A 15,221-nucleotide genomic window follows, 5' to 3' on the forward strand; every position below is an offset into this window, starting at 1 on the left:
AACTGGTCATGTATCCATATTTTGTTCAAAAAATTATTTTCAACCAATCAATATTTCTAAATTGGATTTTCATGAACTTTACACACACATGCAAACTGGATGCATAAATAGTACAAAACAGTAAAATAGTTATCTGAATTACTTCAACATATTTTAATTATATTTAAAATTTATTGCTATAATACATAATAGAATTGTTGTATATTAATGATAGATTCCCATTGTTCTTCGATTTTTCAAAAAATGTATCCGGAAAATACGAGACTTTGTTAGTTTAATTTACATTCCCAACAGAGAGAGAGGGAAAATAATACATCATTCTCAAAGTTGTCTTTGTTTACTGCTATCCAGTGGTCAAATAATTATATCGCACATCAAATATTAAAAAGTTAAGTTGGTAACTGAGTCTACAAATTTGCTTCTATGTTCAGAAACATGTATCCTAAAATTCGAACACACAAAAGAAAAACGTCAAGAAAGTAAGACTTCTGTTGCTAAAATTAAAAGTTACTTTTCTGCTCAAGTTTTAATAACTTAATCATAAGGGGTTGGCCTTTCATTTTCAAATAATATTGTTCTCAACAGCAACTCAACCAATACAGATATTTTTCTATTGAACCACATATTAGGATAGGTAATTTATGACTATAGTTTGATCATCAAGATGGAATCTCGAAATTAAGATTCTTAAAAAAAAAATCATAGGTCACATAACGGTGGCACTCACATGGCATTGCTTTGCCCTATGTTTATTCACATACATATTTTCTCTCTTCGGCCAAAGTTAAGTTATAACAGAGCAGAGACTGTGCGTTAGGTTTGACTGTTTCTGCTCCATGGTGCCTCACCCAGAGCGTTGCATGTAGTCTCTGCTCAACACGTGGTTATGTTTTTTGCAGTCAGGTTTGGTGAAAAGTAGTAAACTGAAGAATACAAACTACAAGGTCACAGTGGTTCTTTCTGATGTATTTAAATAATCCCAACATACACTGTACTTAAACTAAATTCCAAGTTGCTCTCACTTCATTCTATCCTGTTTTTTAATTAACAAATGTTTATAAATCCTTTAATTACATGTTTAGAAACTTTGTCGATGAAATTTCTGTTATTACAGCAAATGTACTTTTATATCCTGTTCAATAGCAATTCTTGTCATCAGTAAAATAACATATAGTGTAAACATATTTCTCTATAAATTTATAAATGGAAGATGCATTAATTTTCTGTTATCCTTCTATCATCTATCTTCTAGATGGACTCTTAAGACTTGTTTCCTCATCCTTAATTTATTTTTACCTCTTTTTAAAACCCTTTTATTAAGTAGCAGGAATTTTATGTAAATGTACTCAAATACTAATATTGCAAAGGCATGACAAAAAGGATTCATTCTAGTCAGTGGTTTTTTTTTTGTTTTTGTTTTTGGTTTGGCTTTTTAAAGGACAATTGAAAATTATCCACATTTCACTGATAATTGTCCAAAATTAACCCAAAATATGCTATGTCCAAGGTGGCAGTCTAAAAGTATGTGTAATCTTAGGGTTCTCAACAAAGTCTTTTGGAAACATATAACCAATTCTTCACATACACCACTGTTCATAATAGATATTAAAGCACCTAACCACGTTAAAAGCACTTAGGAAATATCAGACATTATTATCATGCACCCATAATGATAAATGTTAATTATTTTTAAAACTTTATAATACATAGTTATTTACTTCATGTTCACTGTGCATGCATTTCAGGCAAATATGTTTCTCTCTTACCTTCATGCCTCTAGGTTTCTCCACATCAATGTTGCACAAGCTCCTAAAGCTTAAAGTGTTCACAAATTAATTTTCTATCTTTATGACCTTCTCTTATCTGTTCTTCCTGTTTTACTTTCTATCTTGTTCAACAGTACAGCAACCACCCACACAATTAAAGCAGAAACCTGACAGCCACTCTGGATTCTGAATTTAAACACTCTCTCTCTCATTAGCTTAAAATCTGATAGTGAGGGCGCTCATGTGGCCTAAAGTTCTGTCATTAAAAAGGACACTGACTGGATGATTTACAGATTCATCAAACCTTATTGAGCTTCTCCAATGTGCCAGCCAATGAAATGGACAGTGAAGATGTTCAGCTGTATTAAATATAGTTAGCAAATATATATTTTCAGATGTCAGATATGTGAATAAATGAGTAACATTGTAGGGCTTATGATAGAAATACAGGATAAATAAAGGAGTATCAAAATTTAACAGAGGAGGGTTAGGAGTCGGGGAAGGCAACATAGAGTGGTGCAATTCCTCTCTCTAAAATGTGATATATGATCTTTACAGTCACTCAACAGTTCATTCAAAAACAATTGTGATGTGTCTGGAAGAACAACAACAAAAAGGATTAATATAATTAAGGGATTCACCATTGGATGAATAACCCAATATTTTACAAACTAACTACTCACAAGATTATTTACTGAGTTGGAGAATTTAATTACCAGTGGGATTACTTATTGTATACCTCAAATAGTAAAATTAAAAGACAGGGAGAGCTCATAACAAGGTAGAAGCTACAAATATATTTTTGGGGGTCATTTGCACACAAGGAGCAACTGACACTAGATAAATATTGATCCTCCAGAGAGGATCAGTGAGAAAAGTGAGAAGAGAAGTCTGAGGTCTGAACCCTAGAAAATGTGCCAGTATTTATAGGGCAGACAGGAAGACCCAGCCAAGGAGACAGTCAAGGAAACAATAAACAAAGGGTATCCAACAATATAAGGGAAACAAGCCGATGTATGTGTTCAATGTCATATTTTATAGTGATAAATACCCTTTTATTTTAAAAAATGTTTTATCCTCAAAAATGTTATATTAATAGTTGTATAAATTGATAGGGTACAATATGACATTGGTTTTATCTTTGAATGTTCTTTCTTTTTCCTATTAACACCATCCCCCATTGCATTCTAAAATCTTTCCTTCTTTCTTCATCATTCATCAGGGTAACAGAGAAAGAGTAAAACATAAAATATGCTTTCTAAGGCTTTCTCTAATATTGCTTCTCCAAATAACCTAAATGGGTCCTGCGTTAGTTTTGGCTTTATTTCTATCACCATTTCAAACTTGTCATTTAGGAGTAGTTAAGACAAAGGAAGGGCAGCGTCAAGGCAAAGGAAGAAAGTTATTCAAGTAGAGAAGGGTCAATCCCTGAAGAAATGATAAATCACAGTGACCTCACCCAGAGCGTTTCAGTGGAGCAGTGGGGATGACTTCAAATCACAGTGGGTAGAGGGGAGGAAAGGAAGAAGAGACATTGAGTTGTGGTGAGACTGAGAAAGTGCATATGATGGTAAAGTGAAGAGAAACAATAAAACAGCTTTTGTATATTGTGGGAAAGTGCAAAGAAACTAGAACATACCCGTTGGCTGAGGGAACGGAGCCAATAATAAGGAAAAGTTTAAAGACAGAAGAGTAGTACACTCCATGGAAATAGGTTAAAGGAATTATAAAAAGGTGGAATTGTGCAAAAAAGAGGAACCAAGAGCACAACATATTCAGACACAGACTGACCAGAACAGAGTCTAACTTTGCAATTTCTATGGCTGCTTTTATGTTATAATGGCAGAGTTGAGTAGTTGTAACAGAGACCATATGGCCTGAAAAGTCTACAACATTTACTATTTGGCCCTTCACAAAAAAAGTCTGCCAACCTCTGCATCTGCTCCAAACTATTAACTATTCTTTGCAGTGAAAATATGCAAGTTTGATAGATATGTTTTCTATGTTTTCTTTCAAGTTATTAAGGATTCTGAACCCAACAGGGTCTAATCCAAAGCACCAATAAAATCCCTGTTCACCTCCCTCTTGACTAACACAAATCTATTAGTTATGACTAGAAGAATGATAATAATAGTTTATTGTCATCCAGGCTACAACCATTATTTTCTTCAAGGTTTCTGTAGTAAACGTTGTCAATTTCTGGTTGAAATACATACATACTTAAGGCAATACCATTTATAGTTTGTGAACCTGGTAAACCTATCAGACATATAATCTGAACTTTTCCTTTATGGCTCAAGGTCATTATTTTTAAAATCAACAACTTTACTGGGCTATAATATAGTTATACCCCAGCAACATACGGAGACAGATTGGAACTATTTTCACCTTATTTAATAAGAAGCCTCAGCCAGCTGGGCTTGCTTAGGTCTTATGAATGCTTTTCAAGACATGGAAATAAAAGAGGAGGCAGGAAAACTTTTAGCTGTCACTTCTCAGTGCTAACAGTGTGAATAACTCAAATCAGTTCTCTTATTTATTCTAATAACCTGCTCCTCTTTTGCTGTGGATATGAGAACCACACAAACCAGGGTGATGTAATTATATGAAAAGTAAAGACAAATGGGCTTTTAGTGTCTACCATATGATCCTTATGAACACATTTTGTGACACTGATTTTAGCTTTTAAGTGGATTTGTTGCATATTTGTTAGTTCATTTGGTTGCATTTTCCATAGCTGAGTTTGCTAAACAGCTACATTTTGTAAAAGCAGGTGGTTGCTACATTGCTTATTAAATGTTTCAATGAAATAGAGGACTGGTCAGCATCTTCTCAGATTGGGTCTGAAAAGACTTTTTCAGAACCAACATAGCACATTCAATCCCCACTTCACAGCTCACACCCAGCAAACATCTCTGAGCTCTTCAGTCCAAAGAAGGCACGCTACATTTCAAACCTTAAATATTCAAGATCCTAATATATACAACATGAGGACTATAGTTAATAACATTGTACTATATTCAAGATCCTAATATATCAAGATCCTAATATATACAACATGGGGACTATAGTTAATAACATTGTACTATATTCTTGAAAATTGCTAAAAGAGTAGATTTTAAGTGTTTTCATCACATAAAAAAGGTAAGTATGTGAGGTAATGCATGTTAATTAGTTTTAATCAACACTGTATACATATTTCAAAACATGTTGCACATGATATATATATATATATACAATTTTTGTCAATTAAAAATAAATTAATAATAAGATATGACCAGGCATGGTGGCATGTGCCTGTGGTTCCAGCTACTTGTGGAAGGCTGAGGTGGTGGGATTGCATGAGCCCAGGAGGTTGATGCTGCAGTAAGCCTTGATTATGCCACTGCACTCAAGCTTGGGAGCTACGGCAAGACTCTGTCTCAAAAAATAAATAAAATAAAATAAAATTTTAAAAATGAATCCTAACAAATAAGGCTTCAAATCATGTTTGGCTTACTTTAATAGACAAAGCACTGCATCCAAAACTGTCTTCATGAACACACTCTATAAAAAAGTGCTCAAGTAAAAACCCTAAAATCTGAGAAAAGATGACTTCTCACAATGAAAGACAGCTCCCATGCCTGGGCTGTGATGCTTCCACAGACCTCTCCACCTCCTAATTATACAAAACCCACTAAACTGCACACCCCACAAATCAAAAAAACACACAGTATTAATCTGTCAATATTAAAGCTGACATAGAGATGTCAGCATACCAGAGGGAAGATAAAGGAAAAGACATATTATTATGTGCATTATCAACAGTTATCAGAAACAAAGCCTGCTTTATTCTTGCTCTGGAAAAAAAGACTCATCAGAAGAAACTATTTCTTCCCGTATGTGCACTTGTGCCCTTTGCTGTCCTGTGGGCTTCCTCCTTCAGTTTTGATTTACATTTGGTTTTGAAATACCGTATAAGGAGGCAGCACATTTCTGCTGCCCCCTTTGTCTTGGATTCTTTCCTTTTTGCTGTAATATTATATATTACTCCCTGTAGCTTTTTGCTGAAACCATCGCTCATATAACAGTGTAAAAATGCTCCCTTTTAAATTGCATTAATTCTGAAATGCAGCTATTTGAAAAAACTTAAAGTGGGATCAAACACTAGACAGGTTACCTGCATAATTCACATTACTTTATTGAGACCTCAGATACAGTTACAAAATCATATCTTCTGTGCTGAGCTGCAGAGCCTCAACCAGGGTGAGGGGACCTCAGGGATACGGTGAGGACACCAAGGATTTGGGGATTTGGGTTTAAGAAAGTCATTCATGTCCCCCACCATCATATTAAAAATGAAATGATTCCATCTGTATTCATGTCCCACAGGCAGCAGAGGTATAGGAAGACTGGCCCTGATCACAGTCTCCGTCTGGCAGATTCTTCAGGAATCCTAGCACCCAGCAGTCAAACACACAATGGGCCATGTCTCTGTCTAAATTACGCCTTTCAATGGTTTCCCACTGCTCTCAGCATAATGGCCAAGCTCCCTAACATTACTCCCCATGCCTTTCACTGTTGGACACTTGTATATCTATATTCTCACCTGGAAAGCTTGGCAAGTGCTGTTCTCTCCCGCTCCTCCCTCTCACTGCACCCAATGTCTGAAATGACTTGTCCAGAACGAACGCAGCACGGTCAACCCCTGCTCACAGCTTCCACCCAGCAATCATCCCTGAGCTCCTTCAGTCCAGAGAAGGCACGCTGGATTTCAACATTTTAAAAATCAAGAATCCCAATGTATACAATATGATTACTATAATAATCACAACGCATTCTTGAAAATTGATAAGGAAGCAGACTTTAAGGGTTAAGTGTTATCACAAAACTATATGAGTAATGCATATGGTCATTAGCTTGATTCAGTCATTGAACACTGCATAGATATTTCCAAACAATATGCTCTACAGGACACATTTATACAATCTTTATTTGTCAGTTAAAACTAAATAATAAAATGACATTCTTTTTAAAGAGTCCTAAGACATAAAGCCTCGTATCATGTTTGCCTTACTTTTACAGGCAAAGCAGCATACATTTCAGCCTCCGTTCAGACACCACTTCCTCCAGGAAGTCTTTCCCAATTCCTCAAGTCTATATTAGGTGCTCTTTGTGTATTCCTCTCTCTCAATGCATTTCCTTCATCAAAGCACAGATCACACTCTTTAGAACTTTCACACTTAAATTGCAAAATACATTTTCTCAAGTAAAACTCTTACGATGAACACACATAAGTGAAGAAGAAGTGTGATAATACATGTGGCGCTATTCTGTTGAAGAAGGGGTGGAGAAGCAGAAGCCACACGCATTCAGCCTCCTTGGTACCCGTGCACTGACCTCCATGGCACTTCTGGAGAATCCTGGTACTCTCCAGAATGCATCTGAAAGATATGTAATGGAACTGACGTCTATATTGTCCACTAGGCAATATATTCCAAGAGGTCAGGAACCATGTGTGTTTCACTCATATTGTGCCAGATGCTTAGTTACCTAGCACAATATATAGGCGGCAATAGGGATGTTAGAAATAATCACTGAAGGCTGGGCGTGGTGGCTCACACCTGTAATGCCAGCACTTTGGGAGGCTGAGGCGGGTGGATCACGAGGTCAGGAGATTGAGATCATCCTGGCTAACACCACGAAACCCCGTCTCTACTAAAAATACAAAAAACTTAGCCAGGCGTGGTGGTGGGCACCTGTAGTCCCAGCTGCTTGGGAGGCTGAGGAAGGAGAATGGGATGAACCCAGGAGGCGGAGCTTGCGGTGAGCCAAGATCTCGCCACTGTACTTTAGCCTTCATTGAATACATGAATAACAGTTACAGCAGGGGTTAGCAGTAGAACTTATGATAAAGAACTATTTGTCTGCTACCTTTCATCTTCAGAAGACAGTCAAGATCAAGTAAAGAATGATCTGAAAAGAGCCTTGAAAGAGGCTAGGTAGCTCAGACATTAACTCACCTTCACCCTCAAGTCATCGTAATCCTTTTAGAAAGATCAATGTATTCCCTGAATGGCATGGCACAGCTGAGGTAGATACATTCTACACCTGGTTCATCCATCTACAAGATTTTCCTATTTTAATAAAGGGAAGGATTGTATGAAGGTGTTCCAGAACTGCCTTTTTACACTAATCTGACTTCAACATAGAAAGTTCAAGAGTAATTTCCAGAAGGAAGATGATTTACATTATGACTCAGCTCTTAAGGACAGAGACAGAAATATGCATATCCTTCTAGACTCTTAGAATGACAGGGCTCTGAGACCACATAGGCTCAGAGTTCCGCATGACATCAAGCTTATGCTTATTACTAGTCATTAGAGATCAGTGACTCTGTGGCTGTGCTCCGCTGTTTGACTCTTTTGTTCTGAAACAATACAGTTTTGCTTTCATTCACTGAAAGGGAAAATCCTGTGGCAAAAATCACTTAATAAACTCATTATGGTCATCAATGTAACTCACAACCTAGTAGCATCCTCCACTACATGGTATACAGACACCTGGCTAAACCCTGCTCTTTAAGAGTTTCTATAAAATGATATTATCCATGGTGGCAAGTCAAAGCCATGTTACATTTACCGAGAATGACTCTATGGTCTAAAAAGAATGTGTATTCGGAGTTTCGAGCTAAGGAACCTGGGAGTGGCCAGACCTGACGATTCATTCCTTATCTATGAGGATAAAGACATCTGAACCTCTAGCCCATCCAGTGAAATCTAGGCCATACACGGAACCAAGGTCCTTTGTTTTGAGTTAAATGAGGGTTTTCAGGTGGAAGTTACTAGGGGGAGGATGCTAAGGGAAAATGCTACATAAATTGCATGCTTTTTCAAGTGGCTGTGGTTTTCTGTCCAGCTCGCAACTCTGTATGTAAGTTCCCTCAGTAAACCCTAGGTCTCAAAAAAAAAAAAAAAAAAAAAAAAAAAAAAAAATATGTAATCACCGCTATGCTTTACAAGATTATAGACTTTAATATACTTAGAGCTGGACAAAAAATACACAGATGGAATTCTTTGCTTTCAGACACTTTAAAAATAATGTATTGATAATTGTTCTCTGTTTTGTTGCGTTCCCTTTAAGCTCTGATCTTCGCACTTAAATCAATGTGCTATCACCAACGATGACAATAGAAAACCACATTAAGAAATGAGCTTCACTACTTTAAAATCTAAGACGGCAGCACAATTACTAAAACTGCAGGCCTATCACTAGATAATGCTGGTGTAACAGATGACTCAAGTACTACTATACTGACCAAAGATAACTAATTTCAGAATTGTTTACCATCAACACCTATTCTTTCTAAAAGCAACAAAAGGTCAAGAAAATGAAGAATGCATCTGTATTCTTAAGCTCCTAGGCAGGAAGTTCCATCTAGTTAGATTTTAAAATAAGTAACTAATATTGTCAGTTAATTGCTATCTTTACACTTCTTAATCTGCACACTGAGCAACACTTAGTTTTGGCCAGTTATTATTACAAAAGCACCAACTGTGTAGGCACTAAAATTAGAATACGTAGATGCTACTGCTAAATTAAGATTTTCTTTGTGATCAGAGGCAGAAATGTGTACTAAATCAGTTTGAGCAAGAATAATAAATATGATATAAGGAAGTGTAAACATTCTATTAAGTACTGTAAATTATTATAGTTTAATCCTTCTTAGTTATAGAGCCTCATGTCCTCCTGGAGAGGGGCAACAGATTCAACTACCTTCCTTCATTGGGCCACATTTAACCATTCTACAGGTAGAAAGGCTCTGCAGATATCCCTTCAGAACAAGAATACCCTATGATGGAGAGTTCTGGAAGGCCAGGACACAGCAGCAGATCAGCTTCTTATAATGGGTAGGAGGGGACTACCATATGACAACCCCAACACTATGTATTTCCACATCATTTCTTAGCTACTCCAGGTATTTGGAGCTATTAGGCATAGTATATCAAGAAGTTGTGGGGTTTTACTGTGTTAGGCTAGACAGAATAAAACACACCTCCTGCCCTGTACAGGACACCTGGCTTCTTTGCCCCTTTCTTCATCCCAGCATTAAGCAGCAACTAACAGGGCGAGCAGGAACAAATGAAAAGCATTCAAGTATGTTCATCATCAGGTAATGGTTTTTAAAACTCCCAAAGCTCACTTCTAATTTTTTGTTGCGATTTCCTATCATTTGCAATCTGAAAGCCAGGTCTTCTAAAGACCCTAAATACATGTTTAGAAACTTTCATTTTCTATTTTTCTCCTTTTTATATTCCATGTTCATGTCCTCCTCAAGCTTTTATCATGTCTTAATCTGATAGTCAAATGAGCAAGAATATCATCCTCTTCAATGAGTCATTAGAAAAATTTGGGAGAGCAGGTTGACAATGTCTGGAATCAGAACAAGGTTTTAATTTAATAAGTTATTACTTTCTCTCTGTCAGCTATGGCCATTAAGATTTTCCAAGTGTCGTCTAGAATTTTTCAGAGCCCCATTATTCTTACTCTTTCACCAAAACTCTATGCCAATGTTTCTCAACCATTTTTTCACTATTGCTAACCTTCATCCCTTAAAGACTCTTTTTAGACTTATTTTCTGATCACTCTCCCTTCTTGTGATTGGTAATGCCACAGAAATGTATATCTATTTATATCTGCTAGCCCTTTGAAGTAACACAGACCGTTGTAATATCTAAGACTGTGTTCACCCTCTAAGATCTAATTGCACCCCATTGGGGGACAATATTGCCCCTCTTGAAGAATGCATACTCATTTAGGAAAAAGCTGCCATTTGAACATTTTATAACGTTTATTTTATAAACAATGCATTATGAATATTAACATTTTTTACTCTATAGAAAACAAATTTTAAGGTATAACTACCTTTTTCTCCTTTCCAGTCTTGTTTGTAAGATGACATTGATGTTAAGGAAAGTATTGAGCAATCAGAACTAAGTGTGTGTGTGTGTGTGTGTGTGTGTGTGTGTGTGTACTATTAAAGTAATTGCAAAACAGTTTTACTAAAATATGAAGAAATGAGAAATCCAGGGTAGTTTTTAAAGCTTTCTTGAAACATACCATTTCCTATATAGACTGGACAAATGTATGGAGATGTACAGAGTTTTAACAATGAAACTAAAATGAGATTATTCTCTTTAAAAAAAAAAAAAAAAACCCTGCTGAGCTACATAACTTGGTTTTAGTCAGAATCTTGGGTTAATGGGCAATAGTTACATGCTTTTCATTTTCTGTCCTTGACTTCTTGTAACTGATACTTGGGAGGCTGAAGATTACAAAATTATGGCTATGAAGTCATGCAAATTATAAATGGAATTTTACTCTATGTAGCTAAAAGGACATACAAAGTGCAACTAATAACAAACCTGCAAGATCAACTAGGAGATCTGTCCCTGGTGAAAACATTAAAGAGTAAAAACAAAAAACCAAAAAAGTTTGGTGTTGGGCCTAATCCTTAAGTGTAGTTTAAAAAAAAAAAAAAATTATGTGCTTTTAACTAAGACAGAGAGTTACCAAAAACTCACAGCTGGAATCTTTTACATAAAAACGCTATGAAAAAGTAAGATGACTCTGTGGCTTTCCCTGCTATCAATCTACACCACTTCAGGTGATGAGTACACTGATATCCGCAGTCTACACATCATCAGATAACATAATGAAATTGTGGTTTCCCTGCAAAGTCCAAAAGTCGTTTAGTAAATTCCAAATTAAGGACATACCAAGAAAGAAACTGATAAGATGGCTAATACGAATTTGCCAAGACAGTTAAATACTGTCAGCTGAAACTGTGAAGCCGTCAACAATTGCTTGCTGGTCTCCTTGGGAGATGTGTTAGTACTTTAAGCAAGCAGGAGAGACAGATACTGACGCAGGAAAAAACAAAATCCAAAAGCCTATGGGTCAGTTCAGGTACATGGCAGAACAGCTAAAATTTACTGGGAACATCAGCTACAGTTAGGACTTGAAGGATAAATCAACTTCTGATTTAGATGGAGACCCCAGAAAGTAAATAAACTCAGCTTAGGGTCTCTGGAACCAGTGACCCAGGTGTCCTCTAGAGTAAAGGAAAACAAGCTGGCTTGGGACCTTGCTTAGGACAGCTGTTTCGGGAGCTGTGCTCCTTGCAGATAGCTGGAAGCCGCCTCTGCAAGGAAACTAGCAGTAGAAGCCCGGTGCCCCTGTGGTGCAGATGAAACCTCAGAAGCCTTCGTCTCCTACACTCGAAGCTTCTGAGTCAGGGTGAACTTCAACAGGAAAGTCACTTAGGGGACCTAAAGGGCAATAAGCTGCACATTGCCATTTCCTGAAAATAAATATAGATAAATTGTCACTGTTCCAGATATAACTGCTGGACTGAAACGCATGATTCCTCCTCTTCCTCGTAAAAATAAATTAATTAATTACATTAAAATAAATGTATATCACCCAGGGAAAGCTACTCCTGAGTCCTTCCACCTATCAAAATCGCCTAAGAAAGGTTGAGTCTGACCAAGGGGCGGCGCAGCTTGCAACTTTTGCCAACTCCAGGATGAGGCACCGCATCCTGGTACCAGAGGCTTGGACACCAAAAAGACTTCTCTAGGGTGCAGCAAGACGAGCCACCTGGCTTATACCTATCCCCATCAGCACGAGTCCCACACCTCTCAGTCCCATTCCGGAAATGGAGCTCTCTCAGGACTGGAGACAGGCAGGAGACGTCCCTCCCCAAACAATGCATTCAGCACGAGTGCACATTAAAGATTCAAAAAGAAAGGGGAAAAACACAGAAAGAACCATAACAATAGCAAACATGATTTTTTTAAGTTAAAAAACAAAATGAGTCTCTTACCATCTCTCCTGAGGTTGGCGTTGCGCAAAGCTTTGATGGATGCGCTCTGCGGAGTTGCAGAAGTGTCCCGACAGCTGCAAAAGTTTGCGCAGACTAGAGTGTAGACAAAGATGAGCCGGTGCATCTGGGATCAGCGACTAGAGACAGCGTCGCTCCAAGAAAAAGCCGGGTTCCGCTCCCGGGACCGACGCCGCGCCGCCTTGCGCTCTCGCCGCCTGCGCTCGCCCTGCGCTGGCCCGGGCCGCTGTGCTAATCGCCGAGCTCTCCCCAAACTTCCTGCATGCTGAACTTTCCGAGCGCGTGTGGGTGCCGCACTTCCTTGTGGTGCTGAGTTGATAAACGGTGACGGGACAAACAACAGGTTGACGTTTGTTCGCCCCCTCCGGTGGCCGGCAGCTGCAGCACAGGCTGCAGGGGGCGGGCAGCGCCGAATTCAGCGGGGCAGGCGAGCGGAGCAGCCGCGTTTTCCAGCCTCTGTCGCGGCCCCTAAGAGGCGCGCACTCGGGCTCAGAGCGGCGGCGCGAGCACCTCTGCTGCCCAGTTTTCCCAGGCCGGGCCTAAACCTGCTCTGCCACTGAGCATGCCCAGTTTAATCACCGGCCGGGACTCTTCCCACCGCCCTGGGCTTTACCCTGCTGGCTGGACCTGAAAGGGCTCAGGAAACAGTGGCCAGGAGGAAGTGGGAGAGGGTGGAATCCCAGCACTTCTTCAGAGGTGACTGCCACATCCATCCACAAGCCACAGCTCTCCGCCTTGTTGGTAGTGGGATGTGGGGACGGGGACTGGAGTTGGGAGTGTTTATTTTACAATAACCAAAGTGAGACTCTACTTAGTTAAAATTTCATTGTGTATAGTGAAAAAGTACAATACAAAGGAGCTAAATTCTGAGCTTTTCTTTGAGCTCCCGTCAGTGTGACCTTTGGGTGAGTCAAGGATACCTTTTCAGGGAATAAAATAAAAATAAAAGTATATCACCCAGAGAAAGCTACTCTTGAGTCCCTCCACCTTATCACAAATGCCCTAGAAAAGGTCAAGACTGATGGAGCGATGGCGCAGCTTGCAATTTTCGCGAACTCCAGGATGAGGCACGGCCTTCTGGTACCAGAGAGTATTGGACACCAAAAGGCCTTTTCTAGGGTGCAGCAAGATGAGCCACCTACCACACAGGGCTATAGGTGTGATGGGCCATGTGGTGCAGTGTACAATAAGGGCAAGAAGTCTTCACGAGCGTTTTTATATGCACTATATAAAACAGGAAAGGGCAACAGGACAGGGTGGGGTTGAGCAGGGACAGACCGAGCAAGGGGAAGAACTTGCAGAACACTCTGCTTACTTGCCTTCACAGTCCATAGGAAGAGGCAAGGGTCGTTGAGGCTTTTGGGATTCTCTCTACTCTGTCTGGAAGCTCAGCAGTCCAGAGGGGCTGCCTCTGGTTTTACATCTTGCATTTGTCTGCCCAAGGGACTGTGTTTGGAAAAGGAGTGAGTCCAGACTCGCTGCTCAGTAGCTTTGTCTCCTTGAGCAAATCATCTGATCTTTCAAGACTCAGTTTCTTTATTTGCAGGAGCAGCAATTTTTAATTTGTATGGTTGTGGTGAGAATGATGTGAAAAAATGTTTAGCATGTTTTGTTTGTAGTTGAATCCAAATCCAAATTTTTATAATTTCTCAGCTTCTCGCTCATGAGATCTAGAAGAGAAAATTTTCAGTATTTTTCAAACCTTCCAACCCCTGAAAGTCTGGGGTATGGTAAGTGATATCCATACACAGGGAACTTTAAGTGACTGAGAAGGGCAGGAAGTTCTGGAAAAGATAGCCTTGTCGAGATATTATACCAGTCAACAAGGACTAGGTTACATGTGTCCCTTCGACGTAGTCAAAGATCAACATGTTTCACCTCTATTGACTTTTCGGACTAAAATGATATTTTACAAAATTTAGGTTTGTGCAACCCCATCAAAAAGTGGGCAAAGGATATGAACAGACACTTCTCAAAAGAAGACATTTATGCAGCCAACAGACACATGAAAAAAATGCTTATCATCACTTGCCATCAGAGAAATGCAAATCAAAACCACAATGAGACACCATCTCACACCAGTTAGAATGTCAGTCATTAAAAAAATCAGGAAACAACAGGTGCTGGAGCGGATGTGGAGAAATAGGAACACTTTTACACTGTCGGTGGGGCTGTAAACTAGTTCAACCATTGTGGAAAACAGTGTGGCTATTCCTCAAGGATCTAGAACTAGAAATACCATTTGACCCTTCCTTCCCACTACTGGCTATATACCCAAAGGATTATAAATCATACTGCTATAAAGACACACGCACACATGTGTTTATTGCGGCACTATTCACAATAGCAAAGACTTGGAATCAACCCAAATGTCCATCAGTGACAGACTGGATGAAGAAACGTAGCACATATACACCATGGAATACTATGCAGCCATAAAAAAAGATGAGTTTGTGTCCTTTGTAGGGACAAGGATACAGCTGGAAACCATCATTCTCAGCAAACTATAGCAAGAACAGAAAACCAAACGCTGCATGTTCTCACTCATAGGTGGGAATTGAACAATGAGA

General features: G+C 38.9%; 1 protein-coding gene across 2 annotated transcripts in view; it reads right to left on the reverse strand.

The window, feature by feature from the left end:
- PDGFD (platelet derived growth factor D) overlaps positions 1–13,222 on the reverse strand; it is a 247,436-nt gene extending 234,214 nt beyond the window's left edge. For both annotated transcript variants that reach the window (XM_025357798.1, XM_025357797.1), the window contains exon 1: positions 12,634–13,222. In XM_025357798.1, the coding sequence (XP_025213583.1) occupies positions 12,634–12,757 (124 nt within the window). In that variant the 5' untranslated portion in view covers positions 12,758–13,222. The remainder of the gene's footprint in view (positions 1–12,633) is intronic.
- Between the last annotated feature and the right edge of the window lie 1,999 nt (positions 13,223–15,221).

This window comes from Theropithecus gelada, chromosome 14 (genome assembly GCF_003255815.1).
Source record: "Theropithecus gelada isolate Dixy chromosome 14, Tgel_1.0, whole genome shotgun sequence".
NCBI classification, from domain to species: domain Eukaryota; kingdom Metazoa; phylum Chordata; class Mammalia; order Primates; family Cercopithecidae; genus Theropithecus; species Theropithecus gelada.